The sequence below is a fragment of the Pleurodeles waltl genome, chromosome 1_2, assembly GCF_031143425.1.
Source record: "Pleurodeles waltl isolate 20211129_DDA chromosome 1_2, aPleWal1.hap1.20221129, whole genome shotgun sequence".
NCBI lineage: Eukaryota > Metazoa > Chordata > Amphibia > Caudata > Salamandridae > Pleurodeles > Pleurodeles waltl.
In genome coordinates this window covers 317,198,134-317,216,800 of record NC_090437.1, presented here as the reverse complement: position 1 = coordinate 317,216,800, position 18,667 = coordinate 317,198,134, and the positions used below count along the sequence as shown (strand labels likewise).

Genomic DNA, 18,667 nt, shown 5'->3' with positions numbered 1-18,667 from the left:
TAAGGGCACAAATTAAACTAATTGTGGTGTTCTGTGCTTTTCTTAACCTACTGACTTGGTAGGAAGGTAATCTGGAGTGCAGGGCATGGCCATTGACACAGTTTTTTTGGCAATGACAACTCAACCTCCAAATGTACCCTGATGACACCTAAACCAATTTCCTGTTGGAAAACAGTACCATAAACCGGTGCATCATCGCCGCATGTTTCCTGGATGAAAGAAAATATAGTCTGGAACACTCTTAGTCCAAGACGATGTTCCTGATGTTGGAGGGGCAGAAGCATTCACTATCCTATAACTGACTGCTTATCTTTGGAGTGGTTCCACTCACAGAACTGAAAGTGATAAATCTGAGAAACTTGTTCAGCTGAGACCTCCGCTTCATTCCTTAAATCAAGGCAATGGACCCTGGCATCACCTTGCGCTTTTACTGCTCTGTGCATATTCTGATTCTGTCAAATTGACCACCAAATGGAGCTGTAAAGAACCCACATGATGAGATTGACTGAGCAAAAACTGTAAAACCAGACTCTCAAAGCAACTTGTCCACATTCTTCAAAGGCTTCAAAATCAGGTGCCCAAAATGTGCTTGAGCCTCTGCAAGTGTCACCACATGACATTAACAGTGAAATTATTCCTTTGCTTCCGAGTAAAAGCAAGGCTCAAATTATTTTTTTTTTACAACATACATGGCCTACACTATGTATGTATGCATGCATGCATTTATATATGTACGTGGTATTTGTATAGGGTGCACCTAGCCAAAAAGGCAGTCGAGCACTGCACAGGGGCAAAGGCAAGCATACAGTCAATGAGTATTAGGATAGGTAGCTGGTTTTTGGATTGTTATTGCATTGTGATGCAGTGTTCTTTAAAGAGGTGCATCTTCAGCTCATGCTTAGTTTGGAGTAGCGTTGGGGCTTGCCTGATGCATATAAGGATATTGTTCCAGATTCTGGATGCATATATGGAAAATACCTGCTGCTTTTTAGGTCAAGCACAGGCAGCGGACATGCGCTGTCTATCGAGTACGCTGTATTCATTTTGTGGGCTTACATCCCGCCCACTGCTTTTCACTGGTTTGTTTCACTCTCCTTTAAGAAACCTTGCTTGCTGATGGTCTATCTTCCTCCCACCTTTCTCTTTTTAGTTAACTCCCACAGAGCAGGGACTAACTATAGTTTCCTTACCCTTTGATTCTTTATCAGTTGTTTGGTGCAACTCTTTGTTTCCTGCTCGTGTCGGTGCCCTTCTCTGCCACCCCCCCTTCACTACCCGCCCGTCACTGCTGGTTTCCTTTTGGTTTTGTTGTCACAAGTATTCTCGTGCTGCACTGAATCTGTCTGCCATCCCCTTTGAAATCACACAAAGATAGAGATAAATAGCAGGCTTTCGCCATTGTTTACTGAAGTTTCAAAACTGGACATGCGTCTTCATTTGATTTTGACTGGTGTGGATGTTTATCTTATTTCTTCTGTATTAGATAGTAGCTAAATGTGCTTTATATTTCATCTGCAACACGTTTGCTTCTGAGTGCCCTTATTTGTGGAGGGGTTTAATTTTTCTCACGCGCCACACCTTTCCTGTACATAATATTTGCAAATCTTGGCTGCACCAAAAAATGCAGGCATTAAAAGAAATATGTACATTTAACATACAATATATATACCAGAATGAAGATATTAATCTTTTGTTACTATCAGCTTTAAGAATCCATGCATTAAAGAAATGTTCTTGTTTGGTTGAATAGTATGGGTTGTGTAAAACTGTTGCTTATTCTTACTACAGGAATTCTGCTTATTTAGTGCAAATCTGCCTCAATATGTTAGGGCAAAGGGAATGGTGTGTGATGAGAAAAATGCTATTTCGTTTATACGTGATACCATTTTGCTGCAGTCATTAATTCTCGCTATTAGTGACTTTATATGGCAACCTTCTTGCAATAGCTTATCTGCTCTGGTAGGTGGGAGCATCTGCCTCTTTCTTTCTGTGGTAGCTCTTCAATGCCTCCTTTACTCTGGTAGGTGGCACCATTTGCATCTGTAGCTACTCCATCCTATACATGAACATAATGACAAACAGCCCCATAAAGGCTCCACTTGCGTGTCCAGACATCAGTTTTTCAATTTTATTGAAACCAAAAGACACAGATCTAAAGCAATCCTACATATCTGTTTTTTCCCACACCACACATACAAAACTATCCACAGAGTTCCATGTCACACAATTCAACTCCACATACTTCCAATCCACACAACATAATTTAACACCAAACCACATAAATCAACTCAACAAAACAATTACAAAACACATCACATACATTCAATCCACAAAACAAAATTCCACATGATGTCACAAAATTCAGCAGCGCACCACATAATTAACCTCCACTACATACCATCCCACAGCACAAAATACCATTCCACATAATTACACTCCATAACACACAATCCCACTGCACATTACAGTACATTCAATACCACATAATTACTATTCACATAATTCCACAGAACACCATGCTACATAATTCCACTACACAAAACGACTCCACACCATACAATTCCTTGACACACAATTCCACAACTATTTAATCCAATCCAACCCCCGTACTTCCACTACACACCACATACATACACTCCATAACACACAGGTAAAAGATATTGCAATTTGCAATGCCAATAGCTCTAACTCATTCAAATGCAAGCCCTTTTGCATTTCCAATGCTTGTTTCATTCTTTTTTACACTTGCTAGTCTCCGGTCAACACCAGAGATGGTGGGCATGTCCACAAAATAAGCAGGGGTGCTGGTAATGCTGGCAAATCCCTGTGATAGTTAATTAAGACACACCACATAACGCATAAAAGGTGTAGAAAAATACACCAAATATATAAATACACCAACTCCTGCAATTCAGATAAAACCTGAAGGCATCTCATTATGGAGCATTACCCCCTCAATTCACAAACACACAAACACACCTATAAACCCGCCCACCCAAACCCCTACCTGTTAACTTTTGCATTGTACCAGTTTGTATTGCCCTCACAAACTCCTGCCTGCTGTTCCGTACTCTATTGCTTTCCACTGCGCTACACAATATCACTGCAGACATACACAGATCTATGACCGGCCCCATGACTTACCAGATCCTGCACTAGCCACAAGCAAACTTCATAGCCAAATATGCTATCAAACTGATGACACATGGAGGCAGGACCTTGCAAATACTGGGATGAAGAAGGCAGAATGTGGTAAGCCCAAGCTAGAGGGATATAAAAGATATGTGCATCAGGGAATGTCTGGAAATTGATTGTTCCAGCATGCCTTCAGGAAAACACCAGAAAAATGTGTTAGGGCAGAAAAATATGAGATTGGAGACAAACCCCTCCTCATATGGATTCTATGTTCTCCACTTTTTACGGAATACAACCATAACTACGATTCTGTCAAATCACCAAATTTAAGAAAATGAAGATATCCACAGACTGTGGAGTTTTATGCCTAGCCCCAGACAACTGCGAGTGTGATACTAACAGAAAGTAAAAACCCAGAAAATACTTTCAAGAAATAGAAACAATTGTCTTGAGATCCTTTCTGCTGACAAACAGAATTCGTGTGTGTAAAGGAGGGCCAAGAAGAGAGTTCAGCCACAGCACTACTGGCTGGTGGGAGCCATTAACAATGTATGTAGAACCACATTTTCTCAACCCATGGAGGACACTACATACGAATTTGATGGTGGTTATCATGCAGATACCTTGTGGCGATTATTACTTATGTAGGATTGGGGTGAACGTGATTGGAGTTATAAAGCATTTATTTCGTAAACGTTGCCTCTCCTATTCACATTTCAAAAGGGAATGTGTTGTAAATGATTGCCCAGAATAATCTGGACAGATCAGCATCACACAAATGCAAAAAAACAGATCTTGCTCCAAGTCATAATTCTTTTTTTCAGTGAAACTTGGACCTGTGCTTTTTACCTTCCAAAAACTAATTTCAGAATTACAGCTGTCTTTAAGGTGGGTCCTTAAACAAGTTCAACGAGGTACGTTTGAACAAGAGCTGGCAACGTATTCAGTTACCAGGAGCCAAATATGTTTACACTCTTTACACTTTTAGGATCTGCAGGTGGTGCTGTGACAAATAGTTGAGGGATCGTTGGGGAAAAGGCCAAAATACCCTATCCCCAGGACACACAGTCAAGACAGATGTAAAAGGTTCTGTTTTGATTTTTCAAGTTTAAGTTTGGATCGTCACAGTATGCAGAAAACGATGGTCACTCTTTCACAAGTAACATGAACAAACAATTCTCCAGATGACTATAAACCACTGTTTCCAGATGTGTAAAAAAAGGTTTGGAAATTATTGGAGATGGGGAGAAAAACTGGAATGGAGGCAAGCTTAGCTCTATAAATACCATGGGCACGGGTACGAACACCATGGGGTTGCCTTATTTCCATAAATACCTAAAGGATATTCTCTTTATTTCTTTTCCTTCCTCAACACTGTTAAATGTTGTTATGCCAAATATCCCTCCTGACCCCTAGGATCTTCAAATTTACATGGAGTCCCACTCGCTAATCCAGAGGTTCCCTTCAATCAATACACTGGTGTTAGACCTGTCAGTCTTAGAGTGGCCTTACCCCAAATATTTTGCCTTATCCACGCTAGTGGTGCTGAATTTGTTTTCATAGGCCTTGAGCCTGTGTGCAGTTTAACCGATCAATTCAACTTGGCAAAATAAACCTTTTGCCAAACCTAATGGTCTCTTTTCAATACAAATTAGTCACTCCTAGGGTAGACCATAAACAACCCATAGGCAGGGTGCATTGCATTTAAAAAGTTGGAAATGTACTGTTAAGTTTAGCATGTCCTGGCAGTGAAAAACTCACAAATTTGCTTTTCGGAACTGTGAGGTCTAACTCTCCCATAGGATAAAATTGAGTTATCAAAATGCCATGTTTGGTGTCTAAGGAATTGTAATTTGAAATTCTCTTTAATGGTAAAGTCAGATTTTATGTCACAATTCTGAAAACACCACTTTTAGAAAATTGGCATTTTCTTGTCCTTATCATTTGGTGTTTGCAGCCTGTTTCCTGAGTCACATCATTAAATGTAGTTAGCATTGTTGTATGTATTCTTCTCAACAGTCATATCTCAGAAGGATTGGGTGTTGGCAGGATGGGCCATCTGGACAGGATAGAAGGGGTGGAACTGCGCATAGCCCCACTAGCACTTCAGAGAAGCTGTCTCAGCCCACACACAAACATTTTCACATTGTCCTTCTGTGCCCCCAGATATCACGTGACCAGGGTAAGGAGGAAGGAAATTCCAACACCATTTGTGGGGAGTAAACTCTAGAAGTTCCTTCCACTTCAAAGCTGGTGCCAGGTATACAATTAGGACCCTCAGACCCACTCTTCAGTTCACTTCTGGAACTGGGGGACTCTCAGAGGACTGCCCTGTTGCCTGATAAGTACTTCAAGGAACTGCCTTGCTGCACCAAGAGGACTGATCTGCTGTCTGAAGCCTGCCTTCTGCCCTCAGAGGACTGCCTGCACCACGAGACCTGCTTCTCTGCTTGAACCAAGGACTTTCACAATGACTCCAAGGGCAAGTTGGCTGGCCTCCTGATCAGAGCTCAGGGACAGAAAAGGCCCCAAATATCTTAAACCCACACCTAGACCCAGCCTGAGTGAGTCCTCATCCTCCAATTGAAGCGCCTCACATTCTGGACCCTTAGAAGTGTTTTCAAGGTGCCCAGATAGCCCAAATCCAATACTTGGGACTTAAAAGTTTTCAGCCACAAATTACCCTGAGAACCAAGAGGCGACCGGGACCTACCAGCTCAACGATCAGCCCAAGGTGTATCGCTGACAGCCTGACTTTGCAGTAGCTTCCACTACTTTCTTCTCCCCAGCAGCAAATCCTATTCAACAGTCCATTCAGAAGGGGTATCCAGTCTCGTTGGCCCCTTATGGGCTACAGCCTGCAGCTTTCTCTTGCTGGAGATTTTCGACTTCCATCAAACAGCGCAAGTGCAAACATAGAATTTATCACTACAATTTAATCCGACGGCTCCCCGATGAAGATACCTCTTCCTTGCACACCGCCCGCTGCCTTGCCTTGCTGAATCTTATCTTTGGAGATATGTTTCTACAAAAATTCTGCTAAGTCCTAAGGTAATCGGAGACTGGGCCCAATTCACTTTGTGTATCTAAACCGTACTCCACTGTGGTCAGTTAGAACTTTCGACTTTGCCCTGGTCTCGAGCAACTATATGCTTGCGTTTGGGGCTTGGGCCTTTTAGGCGCGGTTTGTCACTTAAAACTTTAAAAATTCATAACTCCAGCTCTACTGATTAGATTATTGTTGTTTTGGTGTCAAATAATTTATTAAAATGTATTCTAGTTTTCTAAACTGGTATGGGCTTTCTCTTTTGATGTGTTTTCACTTGATTACTGTTTAAGTGCTGCATAAATACTTTACATATTGCCTCTAAATTAAAGCTGTCTGCTTATGTGCCAAGCTAACTGTGTTAGGCACAGTTTAATTTAGTGAACTTTAGTGACTTTTTTGTGGTTCACCCTGAGGAGAATTGTGGCTGTTGCTTGAGTATGGGTTCACACTCCCCAGACAACTATCCAATGTCTCACAAATAGTAATACTCTATTCTATTTCTAAGGAGTTGTCAAAGGAGGACTTCCACTGTCAACAATCAACCCTTCACTGTACTGTGATCTTAACATTAACATTTCTACCCTCTTGAAATCCATCATTCCTGGCAAAAACTAAACCCAACCTTAACTTTGGCTTGTCAACATGGTAATAAATTGTTTCCTACCTATCTTAGCCCCTTGAATAAATTTGTGACTGTCATTAGTTTTGACCGTCTTAAAGAAAGAAGAATCATTTTCTTGGCTGGAATCTTTAATTTTCAACAAATTTCAAAAGTCACATTTAGGTCATTATTTTCTCAATCTCCCTCTGCCCTTTTGCCATATGTCCTGAGTTCTCCAATCTCATAGAGGAATCCATTACTTAAAAGCTCATGATGGAGCCATCCCTCATCTTTTCCATCAATCCAAGTTAGCACAGTCTTCTGAAACAAATATCCAGAAATGACAAGTTTTTTTAACAAAGAAATCTGAAAAACAAAGACTAAATTGAAAAACATTTAACCATCAAATGCGGTCTCCTAAAAGAAATACTTCTATCTGAAGAAAGACAAAGTAAGCACTCTCATCAAATTTAAAGATAAAAAATACAGTAAGGGAGGATTGTCAAGTTGACAAATCACCACCTGCTGCTATTTCCTATATGTTTTTCCAGAAACAGATCCCCCAAAAATATTTTTTGAGAGAGAATTCCCACTCTAAAAGCAAGTTTGTTGATGGGTTTGCCAAAAAAACATTATTTTATGAGGCAATTTTCCTCACAAACAAACTTCGTTTTTTTTTCAACCACAATTTGTTTACTTAATGTATAATCCAGATTAAATAATTCTATAAACATGCGTTCCTTCAGAATAGAACAAATGTAGTAGCAAACCAACCCAGAAGAAACCATGCCTTTTCTACTTCAATCACCAGCCTCAAAAACAGTGCTTGGTTGAACTTTTAAACACTACTAAGCCACTTCCTTAGGTGACACTCGCCACGTGTACCCCTGTTCATATCACCATGGGGTGCACACACACAAAACAAATCTGCAACTCACCTTCAGATTCACCTGCAGTAGTACTGTTTTACATTGCTAAGCAAGCTGAGACATTTCACCCAGACACAGCCTAGCACTAAGTTTTGCAATAAGAACTGCCTGCAAAATGTGACCTGGGTTCCCCTCCAGTCCCAATGCACATGCACACAGGGACACATGATACTAGCCGTGTGTCATGCTGTGTACACTGGTTAGGAAGACTGCATAGTGAAAGCAGCCAAAGTCAAAACCCATTTTAAATATTTAATGAATTTCCTGTTCAAAATATATGTGGTTCTTGAAGTTTTATTAACACAGATTGAGGAGGACACTGCACCCAAGCATATGGTTTTCCAATAAATGAACGAAGATTGTTTTAAAACATATTAAAACATGATGTGTACAGGAGGTATGGGGAGACAATATAGTAGTAGAGATAGAATGATTGTTAAAGGGATGGAGGAAGAGATGCAGAGGAGGAAGCACACTGGGAGGAAAAAGATATGCAAATAAAACCTTCACCTTAACATGTATCATGGGGAAAGGGCACTTTTTGGATCCGAAAGGTTCAACTAAAATTAATGCAGTACTGGAAAATAGATTAATAAAATCACATGAATTAATCATGACAATCAAGAGATTTGATGAATAAAGCATGTTACATGGGCTGGTTGCTCACTCCCTCCATATTGACGCATATTAATTACAGCGTAAAGAAAGAACTGAAGTACACTCTACAAGAAAACACATGAAGAGTAATGAGAATTTGCAAAAAAATAATACAATAGAATCATGAGTGCAAAGCAAATAAACAGGCTTTGAGAATATGCTGATGGCTCATAGAAAACAGAGTGGCAAACAATTTCACTAATGCTAAGTAGTAAAGACTAAGTAGTATGTCTTTCCGCAGTGTGTCAGAGGCATTATTATTGGTGTTGCGATCATTATTAGTAATATTCATGATAATGTTTGTTTTGGCATGTGCCAGGCTCAAGAGGGCACTGGACCACAAATTCATAATATAAGACAAGAGAGTGTTACATCTTATTTCACGTTATTACATTCCAGTTGATATGAGAGAACAGGGATGAGAAGGCTACAATATGGTTTTAGTACAGTTTTGGAATTAAACCAGGTGGAATTAGCTTCTTTACAAGCTAGTATAGGTTCAAAAGAGGAGTGCTTAGTTTGAGTGAAAAAGGTGGGTAGCTAGGAGAGGTGCACAGTTTAATGATATGGAATTCCAGCTTGGGCTTTCACAAAGGATGCCAGTGCTTTCGAAAAAGGTGAGTACTTCTAGTTAAGTTATTGCCTTGCAGTGAAAACCAACCTTCAAATAATGACTAATGCATATGTGAGTAATTATAATTTAGCTCGAATATCATCATCTATTTCACACTGGGACTCTGTTAAGCTTTATTTCAATTGACTTATTCAAACTAAGTGCACAAGCCATCCACATACATCAGTTTGTACAAGCCAACCCAAATGCTAAAGTTTTCAGAATGCCCACTGGTTTCCTAAGTGAAGAAAACTCAAGGTTGCTGGCTCCTCAAGGTGGGTTTGGATACAAATGCTATTTCCTCAGATGACAGAGAAGCTCATTTCTTTTAAAGGGAAGAGAATTCTCACGTACAGCTTTCATTCTGCATGTGTTAATATGTCCTATATATACAACATGCCTCATTACATCTTTCCCCACGATGCCCTCATTACCTGCAATGGTCAAACATTTGATTTGCCCTTCTAGATTTCCAGGAAATTACCTAAGTGAATTTCATGGAGGTTTGGATAGATCATCTTTCTCACATGGTGGTAGTGAACCTATTTGTATTAAATCTGCATAACACAATCATAACACTAATATGTATACGCCTCCCAGTCATAGCAATCAAATAGCCCAGTGTCAACTGTGACATCCCAATCTGTTATAGCATTTAACCAATATCAATTTGCACTATGGGGAGTAGAGATTTTCCTTCACCCTTTATGGTCCAGGAAGTCCCAGAATTTTAAATACAGTTGACAAACGAGTCAGGGCAGGCCTAAAGTGTGACACCTGCCATGGGAACACTTGCAGCTATGACTCTACTCACCGATTACATTTAGTGACACCGGCACTACAATCAAAACAAAAAAATGACAAAGCATACAGATCCTACCTTGTATGATTAAAGAAAATTACAAGGGAGAATACGCTGTAGTTGAAATGGAAAACAAGTTTACTTCATGGGCTCACTTACAAATGCTGTTACAAAATAGAAGAACAAATGTAGCCCCAACATTTGTTGCATCACAATTCTATCTGACCGCTAAATCATTCATAGGTTTAAGTTATTTTAATAGTTATTTTGAAACTTACTCTACTTTCTACTGTTCAAGATACGAGGAAAGTCCAAATGCACTTACTTTCGAATCCTCTTCCCTTAATATCAACACGAAGAAACGTAAAATAATTCAGTCTAAAATTCTGAATTAACACTTCTAGCAAACAGAAATGTTTTGCAAAACTAATGATGTACAACCGTGAAACATATATGACCAAGTTTGATGGTCAAAATAGTTAGAAACAAGCTAGTTATTGGTGTTCCTCCCAAAGAAATACGGCAAAGAGCAAGAAAAATTAAGCAACATTTATGCAAATTTGAAATAATGATCATATTAGGGGAGAGTTGATAACCAATTGAAATTAAGGGCCCAAAACACAAGTGTTGTCCTCTAAGACTTAACAAAAAAGAAGGTATCATATGAAAAGCTTGACTAAGGACTCATGCACCTGCCTACATAAATGCAACCAGTACATTAAATATCCCACAACACATCAGTTCATTAAAACCAGCTTTGTTTACAAACAGTATTCAATGTCTGCATACAGCAATTGTGCTTCATGCCCTAACACCCAGCAGCTAGAAAAATGTAATCACTGCATGCATTTGAGAAACATTCTTGAGATGTGGTTTACTCCAAACACCACTCAGAGCATAAGGGGAACAAAGAGCACAACTGCCTCCCAGATCCTAGATGCCTAGGTCCTAATCAAGCTAAAATGTTGGATCAAAAAATTGCAGGGTTCAAAGAAAGTTGGTTTGTCTCCCCTTTGTCTGAATTGTGAACATGTGAAATATGACTAAATCAGAATGCAAACCAGCACCTAAAAAAAAGCAATTTTTGAAAAATTAACAGTCCTGTCTTGCATTCGTACATGCTGATTTACACCGAGGGGGTATCCCTTGGCAGAAACTAATTTGAATGCCGAGCCAAAGGAAACATAAGAAATGTGAAGCCAAGGTAACAAGCTGGCCACATCTATGCCGTTTCGGCTGTTACATCAGTTTCTGGTGCCTTCTTCAGGATAGGATCAATTTGTTAGATTATGGCCAAGCAAATTAAAAATCCACTGAAACATAAGATGGTATTCTGCTTTCTTCTACGTGGCTTAAATGTAGAGAACAACTCAATAAGCTAAAGGTGATCCTCAGTCAATAGAGTTCCAAAGCTCTGTGATTGAGCTCTCCTCATTAACATCATTTATCTCTCTCTATTCCCATATCATTACAGATGATATACTCCACATCTGAGCATATACCATTACAGCAGTCCAGCTAGATTGTAGGAAACAAACCTATCAGTGTTCAAACAATCCAATTGAGTGGGAGTGTGCAGGTGTGAGCTAGATTTTCAATTATTTATTGAATATAGGTAATTGTTGAGGTGGTTGTGTTCATATTTACCCTCTTTCTACATAGATGTATTCACATCTTTATTTTTACACCTTGTATTAGTTTCTATTTTCAATTAATTGTTCTCATGAACAAAATTCTGTGAAAGAAGACCAGTATCCATATACATCAGAATTTCTTTTCACATTTCTAATACTGTTTTTGTTAGGTCTTTAAATGAATAAAGTAAAAAAAATATTTTGTAAAATTCCATTGCCTCTTAAAATGTAAGACATTGCTTATGATGAACTATGGCATTGTCCATCTTAATTGGGGTAGCACTGACTAATAAATGACTGCAGTTTTCTATTTATTTGTGGAACATACTTGTTGTGAGGCTGGACACTCTACTCAAGTTTAACAGTTTTACTAGTAAAATCCTACTAAAATGAGAGGGCGGATTTAGCTTTTTGGTCAAGTTGATCACAGGCTCTTTCTGTAAAGATCTCTTCATACTTGAGCTTTCATTGTGCTAACATTAACCATTTTCACAATCCTTATTTCCCTTCGCCCCCCACACAAATCACATCCTGATTTCTGTAATCCATAAATCACATATCATACTGTTCTAGGTACAGCACTATGTAAAGTGTTTCTGCACCCTGGAGTCAGGACTATGCTTTATGAAGTACCTAAATCTTTCAATAAATATGCAGCTACAGCTAAGTGAAAAATCGAAATCTCTGATACTAAAGTTATAAAGTCTAGAACACCTAATTCAAAATGCAGCAATCTCTAAGAAGAAACTTAGGACCAGATGTACGACCTTCAGTGTTTGCGGCCCGCAATTTGCGATTTTTAGCGACTTGCAAATTGTGAGTAGCAAACACTGATGTACTATAGTGTCTGAGACACTGTTTGCATTTTTCAAATGGGTCTTACAGGACTTGGCTAATATTCATGAGGGAGATTGCAATTGGGGATGGCCTGCAGTAACAGGGATGGTGGCCTGATGTAATCGGCAAACCAGTATGTCTGGGATTGCTTTTTAAATAAACAATTAAAAAAAAAAAAACACCCTGTTTTCCTTTAAGGAAAAAGGGATGTATTTAAAAAATAAAAATGAAAAGTTTTCTATTCATTTATTTTTTTTGTTAGGATTGGGCAGTGGTCCGTGGAGACCTCTTCGTGTTTGTGAATGGGTTACCACCTCCTTCACGGAGTCGATAAGGTATGAATGTTTTGCAACCGCACTCCTGGTCGCACTACATTCACATGCCCCTTCCTAATAGCAATTCGCAAACCCTACTTTGCGAGTCGGTAATAGGTTACCAACTCACAAAAAAGGGTTGGTACATGCCAAAATACATTTTGCCAGTTGCAAACCACCCAATGGCCCTTTGCAACCAGTAAAATGCACCATACATCTGGTCCTTAAATCTATAAAAAAAAACAGGTAGGATTTCCGTGCATCAGGGCCAAAAACTGTCCACATTTCAAACAACATCTTATTGTATTAACTGGCTTTTCTGCTCCTCTAATCATAACTAAACACCCGCCTGCAATCCTGAGAACATGAAAAAAATAACGTTCATTAGCCAAACCAAAAACTTAAGAGATGTTTTCAGAGAAATTGACCTAGCTCTTGTCACTCATGCTATCAAGAAATATAAGAACCATGAGGTGGGACTAGAGGACACTATACCAAGAGTATTCAAGCCTCTCCCATACCTGTAATAGCATGGAACACTCTGAACCGCATTCCAAAAACAACACAAATGTAAGAGAAATGTACAAATGCAAACAATACTGGCAGATAGAGAACCCCATTATGGGTCATTAAAAGGACTAACAATTAGCACATGTTGGCAAAAAAGCAAAACGAGAAGGATAGCATGTGGTCCTCAAAAGGAGTGCAAAAACACAAATGAGAACTACTACAATCCTGGTTCTTGATATAGCACCTGATAAAATAACACAGAGCATAGCATAAAGTCTGCCACAACTTATGGGCTGTCCCAGACAATGCAGAAATGATATACCAACCAACATAAAAGTTACCCATGTGCATAGAAGCAGCAACAAACACAAAACTTATACTGCACTAAATCTAAGCAGTATGAAACATAATGCTATGTCAGCCATGCAGACACCCAAATTTGAAGGCAAAGGGTAAAGTAAAGATGTTTCAGGAAAGTACGTATGTTGAAGGATTAGTGCAGTGGTTGCCAACCTTTTGACTTCTGTGGATCCCCACTTTATCATCAATGGAACCCAGAGATCCCACTGAATCATTACTGGAATCCGGGGACCCCTCACTGAGTCAATACTGGAAGCCAGGAACAAGGCCTAAAGATTGTCAATGATTTGAAAAGCAAAACAATACGCAAAAGGTACAGAAACCAGCATTCCATCAAATACACACACAAATGATAACACTTCAGTTTGCAAACAAAAATTAAAAAAAAAAAAGTTTTACATGAAGGTTGGACCTTTTCTAAATTCAATTGAAGCTATCATCGTCCATACTATAGCCGGTTTGATGCACCTCACGAATCAATCTGAGGATACTAATTTAATTTTTAGCCTCCAATTTATAATTCCTTGACACTTACAGTATGTTTTAAAAATTTCAATTTTACATGTAGCCACTTTATATACACTATATTAATCAGTTAATATTAGTTAATTTTTTAAGCATTCACAGGCCCCCTGACTCCCAGGGGTTCCCGGACCACAGGTTGGGAACCACCGGATTAGAGCATCATGATGTACAGGTTACACTTGGCTAAAAGATGGCATAGCAACAGAATTAAAATGTCAAGTTGAAATTTGTCTACTTAATCACTGAGGGCAAAGTTGCTTGCAGTACAACACTTTTGTGGTAGTGGGTCTCATGAGACCACAGGGACTAGGGCAAAACCCATTCAACACCACAGTCACATCAAATGTGTGAAAGATCATGCCAGATAAAATGTAATTAAGCAAACCGTGCATGTGTTTGGACGGGAAACAAGCGAGAGTGACCTGGGAAACACTTACACTTCACTACCACCTTGGCGGCACAAACCCCAAATTATACTATTGAAGGCACCAAGGCCCACATGCGACACTACTGGCACTACCCCACCCCGTATGCAGCGCATATGACAGTTAAAACAGAGTCAGGCCCACTTCACTTACCTCACTAATACAAAAACCTATTTCACAACTTCCTTATAAATACTCTACAGCGGCCTGTACCGAGAAAGGTCTGGGAGGGCATTCAGAAGCAAACCTCACATAATATCATATACTCCCCACAACTTTCACTGTGGGACCAGCCACCCTTAATGGTAACACATGAACCTAGAGCATGGATGCAACTCTGTTGTTTGGAGTTTAGATGATTAATGTAAAAATGGGACATTCCTAACATTCACATTTTGGCACCCCAGCTAGCCCTAGCCCCTTAGATATATTCTTATATTTCTGATTGAGAGGTGTGAGCTGCCTAACTTATACTGGATTCCCTTCTGAATCAAAGTCGTTGCTGGCCCTAGAAGCACTACTTACCAACATATCCACTAAACATTTAATAACACCTTTACACCCAACAATGCTCGAGGACCTGCTGGAAAAAGAGCAGTCAGCAAAGATGGTCTTGGAGGTCTACAGGGGGATGGAATTGTCCAGAATGACTGGAAATTCTGCTGTACACAAACAAGCTGGGCATCTTCCAGCAGTAGATTATCCTTTTTACATTTTGGAACCTAGCATATTACATCCCCCAAAACTCTGCACCACTTCGGTCTATGAGCAGATTCTAACTGTCTAAGGTGTGGGGCACCAAAGTCGAATGTCCTATACCTGGCGTATTCTTGTCCAGTGAACTTAAACAATGGCTATTAACAATGATCTATTGTAATGAACAACTCGAAACGGATGCAGAACTACCCCTTCCACTCTGCACATTGACCCAGAGATATATGGGAACCTGTACCTAGTGCAATCTCAGATGGACATGTGGAGATACTAGACTGATTGCCACCCCTCCGGAGGAATTCTGGGAGGCACAGAGGAGGTGATCAGTTGGTGTCAACAGACAGTGAGGGGGAGAGTCTGATGGGATACACCTCGGAGTGCCCTATCGTAGCCATTACCACTGCATCTGGTATTCAAAATTAGTGTGCTTGATGGGCAGTGATATCCCAGTGAGGATATGGTCCTGCGGGGTGATCCTAATATGTACCTGCGAGTTCACTGTTTTGCATTACCTTTCCATGATTATCGAAGATTTGACACTACGCTGTAGGCGTGAAGCGATGTTTTAGAGGCTCTTTATGCTGTAGTTAGATATCATGTAGTTTATCATTGGATGAAACCAATAAATACATAAAAAACTGAAACAGTGGATGTCTTGGCGTGGTTTCAAAATATAATACAACCGAAGGCAAGATGACTCATGTTTCACGAACATCATGAGGCAACCCAACATAAACATGCAGACCACCTGTTAAATCATCACATATTGCTATATGCCTTGTTTGCGGGATCCATGCAAGATACTATAACACAGAGTAGCATACTCGTCACGAAGATAAATCACCAATCCTTTAGGACACAGATGCTGGAATAGGGAAGGGGTGATGCAAAAAACATTCAAAATAAAACAATGACAGTGCATGCAAATTATGTCATTCACTACGTATGTATGGATCTTGCCCATCTCGCTTCTTTTCTGGTAACACACCCATTTTCATGGCCGAGATAGATCAAAGCTGTGGTCAGGAGAAAGGGACGAGGAAGGCTACATTGTGTCCTCCACAGGACACTGACTAGTGTCACAGGGGAAGAGTGCAGTCAATATAGCATAAGACAGCAATCAATATTCATGCAGAATTTCATATTTGAAGAAGATTGTTTGTCATCGTAGTTTTTTCTCAGTATTTGGGGAAGCTTTCAATGTGCTGAAGTTCAGCAACGACATTAAAATGAAGGAAATAATGTTAACCAGTAAAACCAGGAATACGTAAAGCCACATGTGCGCCTTTGAGCACATTTAAACATAGTAAACTAGTGGCGCATGAGAATGAACATAGGGGCTCATTCCGACCCCGGCGATCAAGGACCGCCGGGGCCGGGGATGCGGGAGCACCGCCAACAGGCTGGCGGTGCCCCGCAGGGCATTCTGACCGCGGCGGTTTGGCCGCGGTCAGACCAGGAAAACCGGCGGTCTCCCGCCGGTTTTCCGCTGCCCTGGGAATCCCCCATGGCGGCGCAGCTTGCTGCGCCGCCATGGGGGATTCCGACCCCCTCACTGCCATCCTGTTCCTGACGGTTCCGACCGCCAGGAACAGGATGGCGGTGAGGGGTGTCGTGGGGCCCCTGGGGGCCCCTGCAGTGCCCATGCCAATGGCATGGGTACTGCAGGGGCCCCCGTAAGAGGGCCCCACTTTGAATTCCAGTGTCTGCTTAGCAGACACTGGAATTCGCGACGGGTGCAACTGCACCCGTCGCACCTTCCCACTCCGCCGGCTCCATTCGGAGCCGGCTTCCTCGTGGGAAGGGGTTTCCCGCTGGGCTGGCGGGCGGCCTGCTGGCGGTCGCCCGCCAGCCCAGCGGGAAAGCCAGAATGGCCTCCGCGGTCTTTCGACCGCGGAGCGGCCATATGGCGGTTCCCTCTAGGCGGGCGGCTCCCACCGCCCGCCGGGGTCTGAATGACCCCCATAATGTGCTGTAGAAAATCATGAGATAGTGGGTGAATTTAGGAACTGCCCTTTAGAACAGTCTCTAGGACGTATCTACTTTTGACTAATGTGTGCGTGTATGTATATATATATATATATATATATATATATATATATATATACATACACACACATATATATATATATATATATATATATACACACATATACATATATATATATACATATATATATATATATGTGTATATGTATATATATACATATATATACACATATATATATATGTTTGGCTAAAATTTATATGCATTTTCTTTTATATATTAGTTTATTAGAACAAAAACTTAACTCACTTCAACCGACCCTACTGTACGTCCAAGTCTGTTAAATCGACTTGCCAAAGTGAACTTTTAAAAAATACCATATATGTAAACCATTTTTATTAAAACGACCTACAAAACAGACTGCAATCCAAAACCCCGAAACAATGATTCTAAAGCTTCTTCACAACTTCAGCTCCACTCCAAAAAGGCAACATAAATGCTAGGAATTTGGATCAAGGTGGGAACTACTGTTTTTTGGCTCCATAAGCATTTTCCTCTGCACTTAACTGAAAAACTATCGGAGTTGAACTTCATTAAGGAAACAATAGTGCTGAAATGCAATGTTATTTCTTGATGTTTATGAAGAAAACTTAAAAGGGAATTTGCAAAATGTTGTCGTACCAGCATCATAGACGTGTCCAACTGACCTGCAGAAGAGACTGAAGGATGTAGTTTTAGAGCTAAATCCAGGATTAACAAAGCGAGTGTGGCTAAAACAGTATTATGTACAGTATGTGTCAATCTCACTAATGGAGTCCATACTGTTACATTTGATTGGCATTAATTTTCTGCCAATGGGTAAACTTAGAGACCAGAATTCAACCTCCATTACCTGCACAAACGTCAGCGCGGCTTTTTGTAGTAAACATTCAGCATAACAGAGCTCTGCATGCATTTCCTCTAGAAGAGAAAAGGGGAAGGGGGCAAGAAGTATATATATTAAAGACTGGACCAGATTTACATAGGCTAAACACTATTTACCTACAATACACATAGCACAGGTATAACTACAGTTGAAAGAAAGAATCATTGTGGAGCGCATGGCCAAGTGCTGATAGTCTGAGAAAAGATACACAGGTTTCTGTGTAATCAATAACACATACTGTACAACAGCACATGACTCCTCCCCTTCGGATCCACTGTTTGTTAATCACATGAGTAGGAACTGTAGTACAAACCAAGATTTGGCCTTTTCGAACCACTATGAAATACCCATGATAGGGGATACCAACTCACTTTATGACCCTTCATGCCCCATCACACCGCTTTACAGGATTAATATAACCTTATTGTTTATAATGGTGCACGTCTTCATAGAAAAACATTCACTACAGTGGCACAATGCATTAAGAAGGCACAGAAACAGAAAGATGCGCCCACAATCATAACCTTTGCTGTATGAAACCACAGACAAGAAAGGACCACCAGTAATGCTCTCATCTTCCTTTGGACTGATACCACCTATTGTAATGCTAAGAGCAGAAGGACACAATTATAACTTGTAGCGAGTGAAGG

At 40.3% G+C, this 18,667-nt stretch overlaps 1 protein-coding gene across 3 annotated transcripts in view; it reads right to left on the bottom strand.

Annotated features, from left to right (window-relative positions):
* The window catches only part of TTC39B (tetratricopeptide repeat domain 39B), a 486,814-nt gene that overhangs the window by 97,010 nt on the left and 371,137 nt on the right, over nucleotides 1–18,667 (bottom strand). For all 3 annotated transcript variants that reach the window (XM_069238795.1, XM_069238785.1, XM_069238805.1), the window contains one exon: nucleotides 17,985–18,052. In XM_069238795.1, the coding sequence (XP_069094896.1) occupies nucleotides 17,985–18,052 (68 nt within the window). The remainder of the gene's footprint in view (nucleotides 1–17,984; nucleotides 18,053–18,667) is intronic.